Source organism: Canis lupus, chromosome X (genome assembly GCF_048164855.1).
Source record: "Canis lupus baileyi chromosome X, mCanLup2.hap1, whole genome shotgun sequence".
NCBI classification, from domain to species: Eukaryota; Metazoa; Chordata; class Mammalia; order Carnivora; family Canidae; genus Canis; species Canis lupus.
In genome coordinates this window covers 81,528,692-81,546,139 of record NC_132876.1, presented here as the reverse complement: position 1 = coordinate 81,546,139, position 17,448 = coordinate 81,528,692, and the positions used below count along the sequence as shown (strand labels likewise).

The 17,448-nt window shown below is 39.8% G+C and overlaps 1 protein-coding gene across 1 annotated transcript in view; it reads right to left on the bottom strand.

The window, feature by feature from the left end:
- Positions 1-17,448, bottom strand: part of SHROOM4 (shroom family member 4) — a 272,702-nt gene that overhangs the window by 163,453 nt on the left and 91,801 nt on the right. Inside the window, exon 2 of the mRNA XM_072816701.1 lies at positions 3,918-4,069. Coding sequence (XP_072672802.1) covers positions 3,918-4,069 — 152 coding nt within the window. The remainder of the gene's footprint in view (positions 1-3,917; positions 4,070-17,448) is intronic.

Genomic DNA, 17,448 nt, shown 5'->3' with positions numbered 1-17,448 from the left:
CTCTATTTGAAAGGAGTGTGTATTCACTGTCAGTCAAATATAATTTTTGATATTAATTAAATCTGATGAATTGTGTTTTTCAAATATTCTAAGAACTTATTTTTTGGTTTACTTTATCTTTCATAGTTAAATTGTATGAGTCTTCCATATAGACATTTCTATAATTTTTCCTCCTGTATTACAAATAGGTTTTTCTTAAAGTTTTTGGGTATAAAAATATTTCACGAATACAATATCCTTAAATTGTTTGTATCTTCAGGGTGCCTGGGTGGCTCAGTCGGTTGGGTTTCTGCATTCAGTTCAGGTCATGATCCCAGAATTCTAGGAATAAGCTCCATGTCAGGCTCCCTACACAGTGGGGAGTCTGCTTCTCCCTCTTCTTCTGCCCCTCCCCCTGCCCCTTCTCTCTCTTTCACTCACTCTCTCCCTCAAATAAAATATTTTTTAAAAACCCAAAAATAGTTTATATTTTCTATCAATATAAACTAAATCTCATGGGACCAAAATGATTATGTGGTTATTGCTCCTGTTTTGTTTCCAAATAGATAAGTGACATGATCAGATGTCTTATTTAGAGAATGGATTGATAAGAAGGAGGTGAGACCAAGAGATGAGAAGCCAGTGAAAAGACTCCTACAATAGTTCTGGTTAAGAAATCATGAGTGATTGGATAAAGACAAAGGCTGCAGAGAGGTTTATAGCAAGTAGAATCATGAAGACTTGGAATTACTTAGATTGAAGGGGGCTGGGGCAAGTGAGAAGAGTTGAGGGTTAACACCCTGGTTTCTGATTTAATTGACCATTATCTAAAAGGCAATATAGGAGAAAGAGCTGGCATGGCTATTCAGAATAGGCGATCTTCTAAAGTTCTTCTTTCTCATTATACTCATCCCAAAGGACTTGAGTCCAGACCTAAAGCTCAGTGTTGAATCTTTGCCAATTGATTGCTTACTCAAACCAAAGCCTACATTAGTGTAAAACACTAGGCTACATATTAAATTTCGGGGATCATATTTAATTTATGTGGTAAGAGCTCCTTCATAAATTTCAGGAATCATTTGGACTATGAAAGAAGGAATAAATGTTTGATACCATTCCTGGGGTAATCCATATGTGAAGGTTAAATTTTCCACAAGAGGGCAGCATCACCTAATAAATTATGTCATTGAGAGCCTCCTCCAATAGGTACTATGGGGGCATCCTGGAAGGGTAGACTGTAGGTTCAGGGAGCCATAGGACCTGCCACACCATGAAAGCTGAAAGGCCCTACTATCTCTAAGGCCACATTTACAGCTACCCCTAAGTGACTGGTAGTGGCAGATGTTGCTATAGTAGGAACCAAGAGAATGTGATGCTCACCAAGGGATGAGTAGATGACAACCAGATACTCTCATTCTTATGACTGGCTCAGAAGCCACCAGGGATGGGGTCTACACTCCCTCCAAGTACTAGTATCTCTGTGTAACCAGTATCTCACAGGGACCTTTATTTCACATTCAGATCTTTGTTACCCCTAATGGTTTCTCTGCAAATCATGTGCTATTGAAGGTTAGGCTGCAAAGCACACTATAGTTCTGATGTTCTCAGTATTTAGTAATATTTGGTTACTCCAATTATGCTTCTTTTATACCCCAGGGAAAAGAATGGGAATAAAATTCCTGGAGAATCCAGTAAGTGAAAGGCATTTTATATACCTTGCCTCACTGAATCAACACAACAATGCCATTATATGGAACTACTTTAATGTGACAGAACTAGGCAGTGCCATACATGGGTCTATCTGACTCTAAAGCAAAAACTACTAAGCTTCCTCTCCAAGAACGCTTATTTAAAATCTAAATCATGGGATGCTTGAGTGGCTCACTGGTTGAGCCCTTGGCTCAGGTTGTGATCCCAGGGTCCTGGGATGGAGTCCCTGCTTCTCCTTCTGCCTATGTTTCTGCCTGTCTTTCTGTGTCTCTCATGAATAGATAAATAAAATCTTTTTTAAAAATAAATAAAACCTAAATCATGAGCCATTCAAGATTGAGTCAGTGGCAATGTATCTACTGTATAAGGCATTACTTAACATGTCACTTCCTGTCCAGATACATGAGCAAGGATGGATTAATCTTAGGTATCAGCAGGTAATCCAATAACTCAATGAGATCCTATGTAACCTGACCCTTACTAACTTAAAACCCTTTCCCCTTATGCATTGTCTCAGGCTAAATCACTTGGATGTAAAGCATGAGAACAGCAGAAGAATTAAAGATGGCTTCTGTGTTTCTGGTTTGGTAAACTGAGGGTACGGTGGTCACAGGCACTGAGATGAGGCACTTGGAAGAAAAGAGGACATGTTAGGTTTTAAGCATATTGTGCTTGAAATGCTTCTGAGACATCTAAAGTCTAAATGTCCAGTAGGAAATTGACTATATGGGTTCTGGGGCTCAAGAGATATAGGAATAGATACATGTAAGTGATAATTGAAGCTCTGGAACTGAATGAGATTCTCCATGGTATGTTAACAAGTTATAAAGAGTGGAACTAGGGAAAATACCAACATTTAAGGGATGATCAGAGGCAGAACAGGTAGTAGAACCTGGTTTTAAAAAATGAACAGAGAGGTAGGAAAATAACAAGACAATGGGGGTATCTTGCAAGCAAGAAAGGAGAGTTTCAAAGAGAACATAATCCAGAGCAACAATGTCAAGTGCCATATACTAGTCACACATGGTGAAGACTGAGAATAATCCATTGACTTTGACATTTAGGAAGTAATATGTAGCTTTTGACACAGTAGTTTTAATGGGCTTATGAAGGTCCAATTCAGACTGCAATAGGTGGAAAGCTAAATTGTAGATGAAGACAGTGAGTAGAGACTCTCCTTTTGAGAGACCAAGTATGAACATAGGAAAAAGATGGGGTATTAGCCAGAAGGGGATGTGAGGATGCTTTAAAAATAATTTTTCTAGTAAAAATAATTAAGATTGAGAAGCTCAGGCATGTGCATAGAATAAAGGAAACTAATAGAAGGGAGAAGTAGGAGCTCCAATGGCACAGAGCAAAGATACAGCAGCAAGATGAAAGAAGCCATATGGAAAGCTCACCAATAAGCAGACATGTAATGGCAGCAGAATAACTATGCCCAGATATGTCCTTAGCTTTCTTCTGCTTCTGCCACTCCACTTATCTGGAATGCCTTTCTCCTCGGGATGCCTTATTTGGCCAATTCTACCCACACTTTAGCTCAAATTCCACTTTCTCTATGAATTCTTACCCTACCAACGTCTTCTGTAGTTAACTCTCTCTTTCTCTTGAATTCTAGTAGCAATTTCTGTCTGAACAATCCATTTGACAATCACTCTTCACCCTGTGAAATCTCCCTTATTGCTTTTTTCAAAAAATGTATTGCTAATTTGTCACAGGTGTGTCTTTTCTCCATTAGACTGTATAATCCCCAAGGGAAGGGTTTCTATCTTAGAATTTGCCACAGCTTCCAGAATGCCTACCATGGCTGGTAGTAGGGGTCTCTTTAAATCTATGTGGTTGATTTAAATAAAAACTTGAAAAAAAATAAATCTATGTGGTTGAACAGTGGCAGCCTGTTATGAAGGAGACAAAAACACCAGGTTAGGTAGGCCCTGGATATATATTGAGTCATTTAGTTTTCTCAGAAGCAAATAAGAAGCCTGAGTCTTGCAGACATAAAATAAATGTAACCAGGGTGACACAGGTAATATGTAATAGTGTCAGGATTTGAACCAAAGACCTTTTCACCTAGGTCATTCTGCTTTGGTTGTCTGTAAAATTCTGTTCATGTGAAACACCTCTTTCTTTGATGGTGTTGACAGAGACATAACTCTATTGAGGCTTTAGTATCAACCAAGCAGTTTCAGTGGCCCCCATTCCTTATAGCAAATCTCCCTGTACCTTACCTCCTGACAATCAGCTTGAGGATCCGAAAGGAGCCTTTGATGAGGATGAGGGCCTCTTGGCGGGAGCCATACAATGGAGTGCCATTGATATTCACCAGCTCATCACCAGTCCTCATCTTCTGGGACAAGGCTGCCTTGCCCCCATCTTCAATCTGTGTTGCAGAGAACAAAACAGAAAACAAGTGGTGAGATGACTCCTTACCTAAAATTCTACTTTCTGGTTCCTCCCAACCTCTGAGCCACAAGTAGTACTGGGAGATGGCTCCAGGAAGCCCTGGGAGATTGCTTAGAAGCTGACTGCAAGCTATTCTTTACTGAAGGCAAAGCTTGGGCAAACCTTTGGGGAAGGAGGCAATACAGAAATAATGCAATCTTCACTCTGGAGGAATCCACATCCATCTGGGGAGATAAGCACTTCTAAATGAGAATGATATTTAGAAAGAACAGGATAGTGTGACCTGAAGTAGCATCATGGCATAGCAAAACATGAACAGAAATTAGAGCCAGAAGAGCTAGGCTCCAGCAAAATGACCTTTGACAAGTCCTTTCCTATCTTTGGGCAGCCTTTGAAGTCTGATAAATTTGAGTTTGAATCTTGGTTCTAGGACTTCCAGCTGAATGACTCTGAGCAAACTACCTAACATCTTTCTGTCTCAATTACCTGATAGGGGAAGTACAAATAACAAGAGTACCTACCTCACAGGGTTATCAGCATATGGAATGTCTGAGAGCATTTAAGTCCTCAGTAAATGTGAGCTCTAATGATTATAGCAAGGGAGTGGACTCCAAAGACCTTCAGCTTCCAGCTCAATAGCCTATGAGTGGAATTGCAAATTCAAAAGATACCAAGTACCGGGCAGCCTGGGTGGCTCAGCGGTTTAGCACCGCCTTCAGCCCGGGGCGCGATCCTGGAGACCTGGGATCGAGTCCCACATCGGGCTCCCTGCATGGAGCCTGCTTCTCCCTCTGCCTGTCTCTCTCTCTCTCTCTCTCTCTCTCTCTCTGTCTATGAATAAATAAATAAAATCTTTAAGAAAAAAACAAAAAAAACAAAAAAAAAACAAAAGATACCAAGTATGTACAAAGTAGCTGATCATTTATCTATGTCTTTTCAACAAGTGCCTAGTACAGTGCTTCTAGGGTACAGAAAATAGTGGGCATTCACCAAAATCTAGAAACACGGGTGTTTACTGTTTCATCATCACAGCCCACAGAATTTCCATTGACCAGGGCAATTTTGGAAAGAAGGTAGTCAGGCTGGAGGGCATAGAAATCAGAGGCATTAACTCTGGGAAACGAACTAGGGGTGGTGGAAAGGGAGGTGGGCGGGGGGTGGGGGTGACTGGGTGGTGGGCACTGAAAGGGCACTTGATGGGATGAGCACTGGGTGTTACTCTGTATGTTGACAAATTGAACACCAATAAAAAATAAATTTATTAAAAAAAAGAAAGCAGAGGCAGAAATAATAGCAGCTGGAGTGGGCAAAAGCAAAACAAAGCAAAACTGTCCCCCCATGGGGGGGATTATGGCTACTTTTATATATAACATTCCTTCTACCACAAAGGTGAGTTCTACATATTAGGACATCAATTCCATCCATGGCAGTAGGAGTAATCATTCCTCAAATTTTTGGTGAATTTCTAGTATGCACAGGATAGCATACTAAGTGCTAAAGAAATGAACAAAGCACACATAGCTTCCAGCCTCAAGGTTAGGTTACTGTCTGAAGTTCATATGTCCACAGAGATGGACATATGATCTAACGATAAAAAAAAAAGGTCCACCCCACTGATGGAATCAGGAAGAGATGTTTGTTTTTTTCCTAGGAGCAAGTAAGGTGAGGATAATTAAACTATACCATCTTTAGGGAAAGGCAGATTCTTTTTTTAAGGCTTTATTTATTTATTCATGAGAGACACAGAAAGAGAGGCAGAGACATAGGCAGAGGGAGAAGCAGGGTCCCCTCAGGGAGCCTGATGCAGGACTCGATCCCAGGACCCTGGGATGACGACCTGAGCCAAAGGCAGATGTTCAACCTCTGAGCCACCAAGGTGCCCCAGAAAAGCAGATTCTAAGTGGAGCAACCAAAAGCTAGTTTTTGCCATAGGTATTTTTATATTTCTATTCTTCTCTCAGTCCTTTATACAATCCCTCCAATCTATCCCCCACCACGGAAGTTAGAATACTGCTGAGCTTTAGATTGGCCAGCTCATGTGCAATTTGGCAGTTGAGACCTCGAGTGCAGAGAAAAATGTTAATTCAGGATTTAAAAAACCCCATCAAATACATTGAAATTCTAAGGTAAATCACAGACTATTATTAAATTTACTGCTGCTAACCCAACAGTTTTTTTTAATTAACCTTGTCTGACAAATCATAGGTTAGCCAAGTGACATTGAATATATATACCTTTGTTCCAGTACCTGGGCCCACCACTCAAGATAAAACAAGCCAATATTGGTAAATGGGGAACAACTCTCAGCAAATTAATTAGGATCACATTCTTATTTCCATTGTCATTATCATTATTACTTCACAGTCACTGCTGCCTGCTGCCAAAAAAAAAAGAAAGAAAGAAAGAAAAGAAGAAGCAGCAGCAGCAGCAGCAGCAGCAAAGTGGTGTACTGGAATTTCAGACGGTCTACTGGAATGACTCATTCCTTTGGCATCCACAGAGGGCTCTGGGCATCAGGCAGGACTTTCAACAGGGATCAGCCATTTAAAAGGGCTCCCTTAGGCTAACAAAGAGCCACAAACAGGGGCCTAACTAATGAATGCTAACAGATTTTTCCTGTTGATGTACATTGGTCTTAATTCATTCTACCTATTTTTTATTCATAAAACTCAATTATCCATATTACTATTAGCAAGTCTCCCTTCAATATGTGTTGGTATTAAGTACCACCTCGAGTTAATTAAGCACTTCATTACATCAACTAGATTTGTTTATTCTAGGCCAGAAAATGAAAGAGGGAACATTTTAAACAAAAATGCTTAATTATTGCTTCAGCAAAAGCTTAAGCGTTTTGCATTCCCTTCTGCTACTTGGGCTGCCACTGAGTCCTTGCAGGGACTCTTTCTTGGACTACAGCCTCAGGCCAACTATGCATGCCCCTTTTAAAAAAGGTTTATTTTTATTGAGGGGGAGAGGGGCTTAGGGAGAAGGAGAACCTCAAGCAGACTCCCTGCTGAGCACAGAGCCTGATGCAAGGCTCAATCCCACAACCCTGAGATCTTGGACCTGAGCTGAAACCAAGAGTCTGATGCTTAACCATCTGAACCACACGGGTGCCCCACATGCCTCTTTTCTGTTTTCTGCCCTTTCTCAGTTACTAGCAGCTTCCTCCTCAGGACAGATGTGTAATAATACCATTTTAACACAAGTGCAAGAACTTGTAAACAACAGACCAATAAATTATGGGCACCTGGCACAGTCCCAGAGTCAAGATGGGTCCAGATCAGGAAATGAAACTCCCTTTGATTGAAAGTCCCTAGGACTATACTCCAAACTAGCCTTTTCCTAGATCCAGGGCATTTACTGAGCTATGCAACTTATTCCTTCTTACCTCTCCTGACTTCTTTTTTTTAAGATTTTATTTATTCATGAGACACACACACAGAGAGGGAGAGAGAGAGAGAGAGAGAAAGAGAGAGAGAGAGAGGCACAGAGACATAGGCAGAGGGAGAAGCAGGCTCCCTGAGGGGAGCCTGATTTGGGTCTCAATCCCAGAACCTCAGGATAACACCATGAGCCAAAGGCAGATGCTCAACCACTGAGCCACCCAGGCATCCCACTTCTCCTGATTTCTTGATGCTTTTAAAAAGTTATCGCTCAATGGTCTTTCCTCCACTCCACCTCTAGATTTCCAGCATGTCTTCCATTTATTGTTTTGCCAGTTCTCCAGGTCAGTGGCTCAACTACACATTTGCTTATATAGAAGATAAAGCAGCTGTGCTCACTTTTCTATCAAGGAGAAGGGATGAAAAGGAAAGGAAGGAAGAAAGGAGGGGAAGGAGAGAGGGAGGGAGGGCTGGAGGGAAAGAAGAAAATGTATGTATTATTTTATAAAATGTGTTTTTTCCTTTTCCACTGTCCCACGTACAAGTCTGGCTGAGGCCCAGGAAAGGTGTGAATCAACAAACTTATTGAGAATAACATGCACTGCTTGAGGGGTTGTGTAGCATCATTTGATGCTGCCCATTCAGTAAGGCTGATCAACTTCCCAGCTCTTCCTGAATCAGACTTTTGGGGTGGCTTTCTTATTTCAAGTGTTGTAAATTCTCAGATTGTACCCAAACGCACTGGAATGTCAGTATAAACACACATCAAAGCCCAATGTAAATGATGCTTAATTTATATGTCATTTTGGATTATCCAAGTGATTGCTGGGCTAAGCAGTGAGTTGTCCAAGTAATTGAAAATGGATTGCATAAAGATCATATAACCAAAAGCTAGCTGGTGTCTGGAAAATTGGGAAGAGGTGATTGACCTTGGACAAGTCCCTTTCCCCTCTTGTGGTTTCTTTGATCTTTACTGGTAAAACGTGGGGGTCTGGCTTGATGATTTCTGAGGGTCTTGGAGCTCTGACATTCAGTGACCTGTGAACAGTTAACAAAACCATGCTGACACAGATAATCCAGCTTTTCATTCCATTGTACTTTGTCTTCGACCATGTTTCACTCCTTCAAAACTAATTCACATCCATCTCTCATTTCCCTATGGTCTTTATCTATTGTTATGGAATGGTCCATCAAGGCTGGACCACTTTTTTAAAAAGCACAGTTAGGATCTTGAGAAGGAGATTCCTGAAGCCTCATTTTGTGCTAATGAGCTAGCAATTTGGAAATTTTTGATGGATCTCCAATGAAGCATGAGGTACTCTGATAGCTGTCAACAAAGTGACTCTCTTTACTTGAGAGTAAAGGCAACAAAAAATGGACTTAACACTGGCTTTTATTAGTCAGATACTAGCAGATCCTTGCTTGGAGCTTTTGAATAAACTTGGGAGAGATGAGAGAGCAAAGGAAAGAAAAGTAATAAGGTTCATCTTGAAAAAAAAGTAGTGCAAGAGAAACATCATTCGCAACAATAACCAGCAGGTATTGAAAGCTTATTATAATAGTGTAAGAGCAGCATTAAAAATCAATGGCATGATGGTGAATGCCTCAGCTTGCTACAAGAAAATTATTGGAAAAAAAAAAAAGGCATTGACTGAAACATTCCTGGCCAGCTCTAAGAGCCTCTGGCCAAATTACCAGCCCACACTCCTATCTCAACCAGCTTGAAGGCAAACAGTCTAAGAAGTCTAAGAAGGCAAACAGCATAGTTAATTGTTTAAATTGATTTTTTTCTGCAAATAGATAGAAAAGGTCCACTTAGAATAGTAGCTGTATTGCCTAAAAAAAAAAAACAAAAAACCATGCTCCAAATGTCTGAGCACCCTTCGAAAGATTTTCAACGTTTTAGTAACACTCTAGACACCACTTCAGCAATTTGGTTTTTTCTGGGGAATCAACAGAGAAAATGCAGAGAGGGAGAAAAGCTGGATTTAAGAAGTTTAGCTATTAGGAAGTTGGATCATCACATTGTAGGATAAAGTCTGTACTTATTCCAAAACTTAGCTTGAAATCTTGAACAGACCACAGGTTGGGGGCTGTCTGTTTCAGATCTGCTCTCTCTACCATATTGGTATCCCTTACCATCTCCTGCTAGGAGAGATTAATCAGAGTGCCCTGGGCAGGGAAGGCAGAGGCTTTGAAACTTCTGCAGTCTCTTTGCCATGACTTTCAACTCTGATGCCAGGCTGCAGACATACCAGCTGCCCTAACTTTTCTGTCTTAGCAACTCTCTCTTCAAAATCCATTTCAGATTTCAGTAGTCTAGATTAGAAAAGCAAGAAACCCTGCCATTCTTCATCTTCCCTACCTTACCCAAAGCTAAACAGAAAACCTGTCCCTTAAACAAGAAGTCAAAAACCACCACCAATTAAAAAGATATAAGTGGAGGCACCTGGGTGGATCAGTGGTTGAGCATCTGCCTTGGGCTCAGGTCATGATCCTGGGGTCCTGGAATCAAGTTCCACATCAGGCTCCCCACAGGGAGCCTGCTTCTCCCTCTGCTACGTCTCTGCCTCTCTGTGTGTATCTCTCATGAATGAATAAAAAACTAAAAAAAAAAAAAAAAAGATGTAAGTGGCCCTGGCTCTATGTGGTGATTCCTGGATGCAGATAGCTTGAGGAGGTGGACACCAAGTGAGGAGATACTCTTTTCCTCCACCAGCTGAGAAAAAGATGCCCAAATCCTACATAGGGCTGCCCCAGAGTGTAAAGTCCTGTGGATTAGGCCCATGATCTTGGGCCAGTGTAACTCTGCTATGACCACAGCATGACCTATCCCTATAGACAGTGCCCTCATCCTCAGCTGCTTAATCACCCTCTTATCTTCACCACAAAGGTCCTCTAAGCAACAAATCATTATATTTACCCAGGGATTAGCCCAAGTAGAATTCTAAGGATCTCTGTCAAAAACTCAGTTCAGAGCCAAGCTCGGTTCTAGAAATCTGGTGATCAGGAAAGGAGTAGAGAGTCAAGAGCACTGTATCCTCCATCAGCAACCAAAATTGAGTTTTCATCAATGACTCCCAACAAGTCAGATCCCAGCAGTCAGTCTGCTGTCTCCATAAATCAAGTAAGGGGGAACAAACATCACTATGCAAGAGGGGGCTCAGGGTTTCTTCCATTGTCAGCAGATATGCTCATTGGGGTCCTGTTCACACTCTGGAAACTCTAGCCATTTATTTACACTGAAGTCTTTTGCTGACATTAATATTATCAGTGCTCATTAAAAATGTCAGCCTTTGGTGGTTTAGAACAATGATCTCCAGAGTAGGGTGTATATATAGCACAGGCTACACACAAGATAATCTACTAGAAGGGGAGATATTTGAACTTCTGTTTATATTTACATTTATCAAAAATCATTTAAAAGTTAAGCATCATTAATATTTAATTTTGGTGGTAGTAAATTATATCATTCATAAATAAAATTATATGTATTCAGGACACAAACTCAAGACATTTTTGCTAGTGTAAATGTTTACTAAAAAATTTCTCCAGAGATCCCTGGGTGGCTCAGTGGTTTAGCGCCTGCCTTCCACCCAGGGCGTGATCCTGGAGTTCCGGGATCGAGTCCCATGTCGGGCTTCCTGCGTGAAGCCTGCTTCTCCCTCTGCCTGTGTCTCTGCCTCTCTCTCTGTGTCTCTCATGAATAAATAAATAAACTCCTTAAAAAATTTTCTCTAAATCATAGACTTAAATGAGAGGGCTAAAACCAAAATACTTTTAGAGGAAAGCATAAGAGATGATCTTTGTGACCTTGGGCGGGGGCAAAGATTTCTTTGACAGGATGCAAAAACCAATAACCATAAAAGAAAAAGTGCTATACTGGGAGTTCATCAAAAAAAAAAATATATATATATACATACATGTATGCATATATATATTCATCAAAAATGTCACTAAAAAGTGAAAAGACAAGTCACAGACTAGGAAAAAATATTCATGATACATCTATATGACAAAGGCCTTATATCAAAACATGAAAAGAAAAACACAACAAATTAACAATTGGCAAATGACTCGACCAGGCACTTCACTAAAGATAGCCAAATGGCCAAGAGACATATGAAAAGGTGCTCACTATCATTTTTCATCAGAGAAATTTAAATTCACAGTAAAATATCAGTACACATCCACTAGAATACTTAAGAAGACTTAAAATGCCATGTATCGAGAGGAATATACAACATTGAACTCTACATTGCTGGTGGGAGTATAAAATTTTACAGTCACTGTAGAAATCTGTACACTCATTGTTGAACCCAGAAATTAATTCCACACTTAGGTAAACCCAAGAAAAAGAAGTGCAGGTGTCCACAAAAAGATGTGATAGGACACACTTTATTCATAATAGACAAAAAGTAAGAATAACTCCAATGTTCACCAATACAAACACATTCCAAGAGCTTGGGAAGTTGGCAGAGTAAGAGGACCCTGGCCTCATCTGGTCCCACGTTACAAGTAGATGTCATCCACATCCAAGTCAATAAATAGGAGAGTGACTTGAAGACTGGCAGAACAAACTCAACAATGCAATATAGAGAAGCAGCAGCATCTGAAAGATAAGAAAGGTCAGAAAGGTGGAAGGAGGTTGCCTGTAGGAGGGAGGGAGCTGTGTGCAAGGAGAAGGAAAGAAATGGGCACTTGTACCAGGGAGCTCTCATGGGAAAGACTAATCCCCATAACATTTGACTTTAAAAATCAGAGGGGCTGAATTCTGTGAGTTTGTAAAACCAGTGGAACTTGGAGCCCAGAGCTTTGATAGTCAGCTGACTCAGCACTGGGCTAGCCCGAAGGGCTAGTGATAGCTGGGTTGTCAACTCAAAGAGACAGCAGCCTATGTGGAAATGCAACAGAAAAACTGCAGCTTACAAAATGCTGGGAGCAAACGGGAGACAGATCTGTTCATATTGATTTCAGAGTATGTTGTGGGACTTCTTTGAAAATGCATGAGTTGGCAGGCATGATTATCCTCGCCCACTCCCCAGCATAAACACAGAACCACCTGTGGGAGGGAGGGATGCACAGATACTTATAGCCCAGGCTTAGGACAAATTATTTTATTTTATTTTTTTTTAAATTTTTATTTATTTATGATAGTTACAGAGAGAAAGAGAGGCAGAGACACAGGCAGAGGGAGAAGCAGGCTCCATGCACCGGGAGCCCGATGTGGGATTTGATCCCGGGTCTCCAGGATCGCGCCCTGGGCCAAAGGCAGGCGCCAAACCGCTGCGCCACTCAGGGATCCCAGGACAAATTATTTTAAAGTGTGTGCATGCCCCACTTAGCTGCTGGTAGCATAGTGGCTACTGCATGCCCTGCCCAGCCCCTGCACCATACCCAGCCCCATGTTCCCAGCCACTATCATATACCACACACCCACCGTAGGCCCCCCAGGCACTGCAGTGCTACAGGGGATCTGACATAGGACTAGTTCCCAACACAAATTTTACTAACAAGGCTGCCCCGCTCCGAAGTTCCCTGGAGGGCATGCCCCCTCCCCACCCAGAGCTGCCCTGTCTGGGTCCCACTAACACCACAGAGAGCAAGCAAAGCCCGTAACAGGCAGAGTCAGTACAGAAGATTGCACTGAAAGGAAAAGTGACTCAGACACAACAGCAGGGTATAAGCAACACACATAGGATACTCTCCTGAATTGCCAGGTTCTGGTGAACAGGTGACACTGCATTGCATGGTACTCCAGGACCTCCTCTTCATAAAGTCATTACTTTCCAAGGCAGAAGACTGGGCTGATGTTCTTAACACACAGAAAGAGACACGGAGAAGCAGACAAAATGAGGGGACAGACATTCGTTGAGAAATGTATCCCAAATGAAAAAACAGGACAAGACCATGGCCAGAGATCTGAGCAAAGTAGATATAAGTAACATGCTTGATAGAGACCTTAAAACAATGATCATAAGGATACTCACTGGACTTGAGAAAAGAGTGGATGATATGAGAAAGCTCCTTAACACAGACATAAGGAATAACATAGCAGAGATAAAGGGCTCAAAAAACAAAGAAACAGGCTTCATGGAACAAATAGCAAGATAGAAGAAGCAGAAGAAGGAATTAGTGGCCTAAAAGACTGAGTAATGGAAAGTAATCAAGCTGAACAAAAGTGAGGGAAAAAATTACACAAAATGAGAATAGATTCAGGGAATTCAATGACTCCATCAGATGTAAGAGCATTCATATTATAGGAGTCCCAGAAGAAGAAAAGGTGGCAGAAAATTTACTTGAAGAAATAATAGCTGAATACTTCTGTAATCTGGGGAAGGAAACAGATATCCAAATCCAGGAGGCACAGGGAACACCCATCAAAATCAACAAAAGCAGGCCAACACCTAGACATATCATAATTAAAATGGCAAAACATAGTGACAAAGAAAAAAATTTTAAAAGCAGCAAGGCAAAAGAAGACAGTCACATACAAAGGAAAGCCCATACAGTTAGAGGTTTTTCAACAGAAACTTGGCAAGCCAGAAGAAAGCGGCATGATAGAGTCAAAGTGCTGAATGGGAATAATCTGTAGCCAGGAATACTCTCTCCAGCAAGGCTATCATTCAGAATAGAAGGAGTGATAAAAAGTTTCCAGGACAAGCAAAAACTGAAGGAGTCTGTGACCACTAAACCAGCCCTGCAAGAAATAATAAAGGGGACTCTGGGTGGAAAGGAGACACCAAAAGTGACAGTATAGAGGTAGGAAACACAAAAGCAGTAAAAATTAATATTTCTTTAAAAAAATCAGTCAAGGAACTCACAAAAAAGGATATGAAATATAATAATATATACCTAAAAGGTGGGGAGGAGAGGAGAAAAGAATGGGTTCAAACTTAAATAACCATCAACTCAACATAAACTACTATACTCAGAAAAGGTTATATACAAAACTAATGGCAACCATATATCAAAACCTACTAATAGGCAAAGAATAAAGAGCAAGAAATCCAAATATATCACTAAAGAAAATCAGCAAACCATGAAAGAAAAAAACAGATCAGAGAAAAACTTCAGAAACAACCATAAAATGGGTAATAAAATGAATAAATACCTATCTATCAATAATTACTATGAATGCTATGGACTAAATGGTCCAATCAAGACATAGGATGACAATATAGATTTATTAAAAAAAGACATCTATATGCTGCCTACAAGAAACTTCTTGTAGACCTAAAGACACCTCACCTACAGATTAAAAGTCAGAGGACAGAGAAACATCTGTCATACAAATGGATGTCAACAGAAAACCAGAGTGCCAATACTTATCAGACAAAATTGGCTTTAAAACAAAGACTGTAACAATAGACAAAGAGGGACACTACATAATCATAAAGGGGACAATCCAACAAGAAGATATAACAATTGTAAATATTTATGCACCCACCATAGGAGCACCCAAATACATAAAACAGTTAGTAACAAACATAAAGGACCTCATTATTAATAATGCAATACTACTAGGGGACTCTATCACCCCACTTACATCAATGGACAAATGATCCAAACAGAATATCAATGAGGAAACAATAGCTTTGAATGACACACGGGAACAGATGGACTTTACAGATATATTCAGAACATTCCATCCTAAAACAGCAGAATATACATTCTTTTCAAGTGCAAATGCAATATTCTCCAGAAGAGATCACATATTACCCCATAAAACCAGCCTTAACAAATTCAAGATCAAAGTCAAATCATGCACCTTTTCTGACCACAATGCTGTCAGACTAGCAGTCAATCATAAGAAAAAATCTGGAAAGACCAAATACATGGAGGTTAAATAACATGCTACAAAACAATGAATGGGTCAACCAGGAAACCAAAGAAAAAAATTAAAAAGTGTGCAGAAGCTAATGAAAATGAAAACACACAGTCAAAAGCCTCTGGGATACAGCAAAAGCAGTTCTAAAACATAAATTTATAGCAATACAGGCCGATCTCAAGAAGCAAGAAAAATCTCAAACAACCTAAAGGATCTAGAAAAAGGATCCTTACACCTAAAGGGTCTAGAAAAAGGACAACAAATAAAACCTAAAGCCAGCAGAATGTAAGAAATAATAAAGATTACAGCAGCAATAAAGGATACAGAAACTGAAAGAACCCCAAAAGAACATATCAATGAAATCAGGAGTTGGTTCTTTGAAAAAATTGACAAAATTGATAAACCACTATCCAGACTTATCAAGAAAAAAAGAGAAAGACTCAAATAAATAAAATCACAAATTAGAAAGGAGAAATAACCACTGACACCACAGAAATAGTCAGTCATAAGAGAATATTATGAAAAACATATGCCAACAAATTGGACAACCTAGAAGAAATGGATAAATACCTAGAAACATATCAGTATCAAAACTGAATCAGGAAGAATTAGAACAGACTGATAACCAGCAAAGAAATGGAATCATTAATCAAAAAAAGTCTCCCAATGGACAGAAATCCAGGACCAGATGGCAAATTCTACCACTTATAGAAGAATTAATACCTATTCTTCTCAAACTATTCCAAAAAAAATCAAGTGAGTTTTGTTTTGGAGTTTCAAGAGTGGTTCAATATTCACAAATCAATCAACATGATACATCACATCAATAAGATAAAGGATGAGAATCCCACATGATGATTTCAATAGACATAGAAAAAGCATTTGACAAAGTACAACATCTATTCATGATAAAAACCCTCAACAAAATAGGGTTAAGAGGGAACAGATCTCAACATATATGAAAACCCCACAGCTAACAATCCTAAAATTTGTACAGAACCACAAAAGACCCCAAATAGCCAAAGCAATCTTGAAAAAGAAAAGCTAGAGGCATTATAGTTCCAGACTTCAAGTTATATTACAAAGCTATAGTAATCAAAACAGTATGGTACTGGCACAAAAACAGACACAGAAATCAATTGAACAGAACAGAGAACTCACAAATGAACCCACAACTATATGCTCAATTAATCTTCAACAAAGCAAGAAAGACTATCCGGTGGGGAAAATACAGTCTCTTCAACATATGGTCTTGGGAAAACTGGACAGCAACATGCAGAAGAATGAAACTGAACCCATCCACAAAAATAAATTCAAGACCTTAATATGAGACTTAAACCATAAAAATCCTAAAAGAGAACAGAGGCAGTAACTTTTGACATCAGCGATCCCAACTTATTAAATATGTCTCTTGAGGCAAGGGAAACAAAAGCAAAAATAAACTATTGGGACTTCTTCAAAATAAAAAAGCTTCTGCACAGCGAGGGAAACAGTCAACACAACTAAAAGGCAACCTAGAGAATGGGAGCAGATATTTGCAAATGACATATCCAAAAAGAGTATCCAAAATATGCAAGTACTTATAAAATTCAACACCCAAAAAATAAATATTCCAATTATAAAATGGACAGATGAGCAGACATTTTTCCAAAGAAGACATACAGATACATGTAAAGATGTTCATTGTCACTTTTCATGAAGGAAATATAAATCAAAACTACAATGAGGTATCACTTTACACCTGTCATAATAGCTGAAATCAATAACACAAGAAACAACAGGTGTTGGCAAGGATGTGGAGCAAAAGAATATTAGTGCACTGTTGGTGGGAATGCAACCTGGTGCAGCCATGCTGGAAAACTGTATAGAGGTTCGTCAAAACCTTAAAATTGGAACTACCTTATGATCCAGCAATTGCACTACTGGGTCTTTACCCAAAAAACACAAGTACGTTAATTCAAAGGGTTATATGCATCCCTATATTTATAGCCATTTTATTTACAATGGCCAAGATTTGGAAGCAGCCCCTGTGTCCATCAACTGATGAATAAAGAAGATGTGATATGTATATATTTTTCCATATATATATATGATTATTACTCAGCCATGAAAAAGAATGAAATCTTGCCACTTGCAACA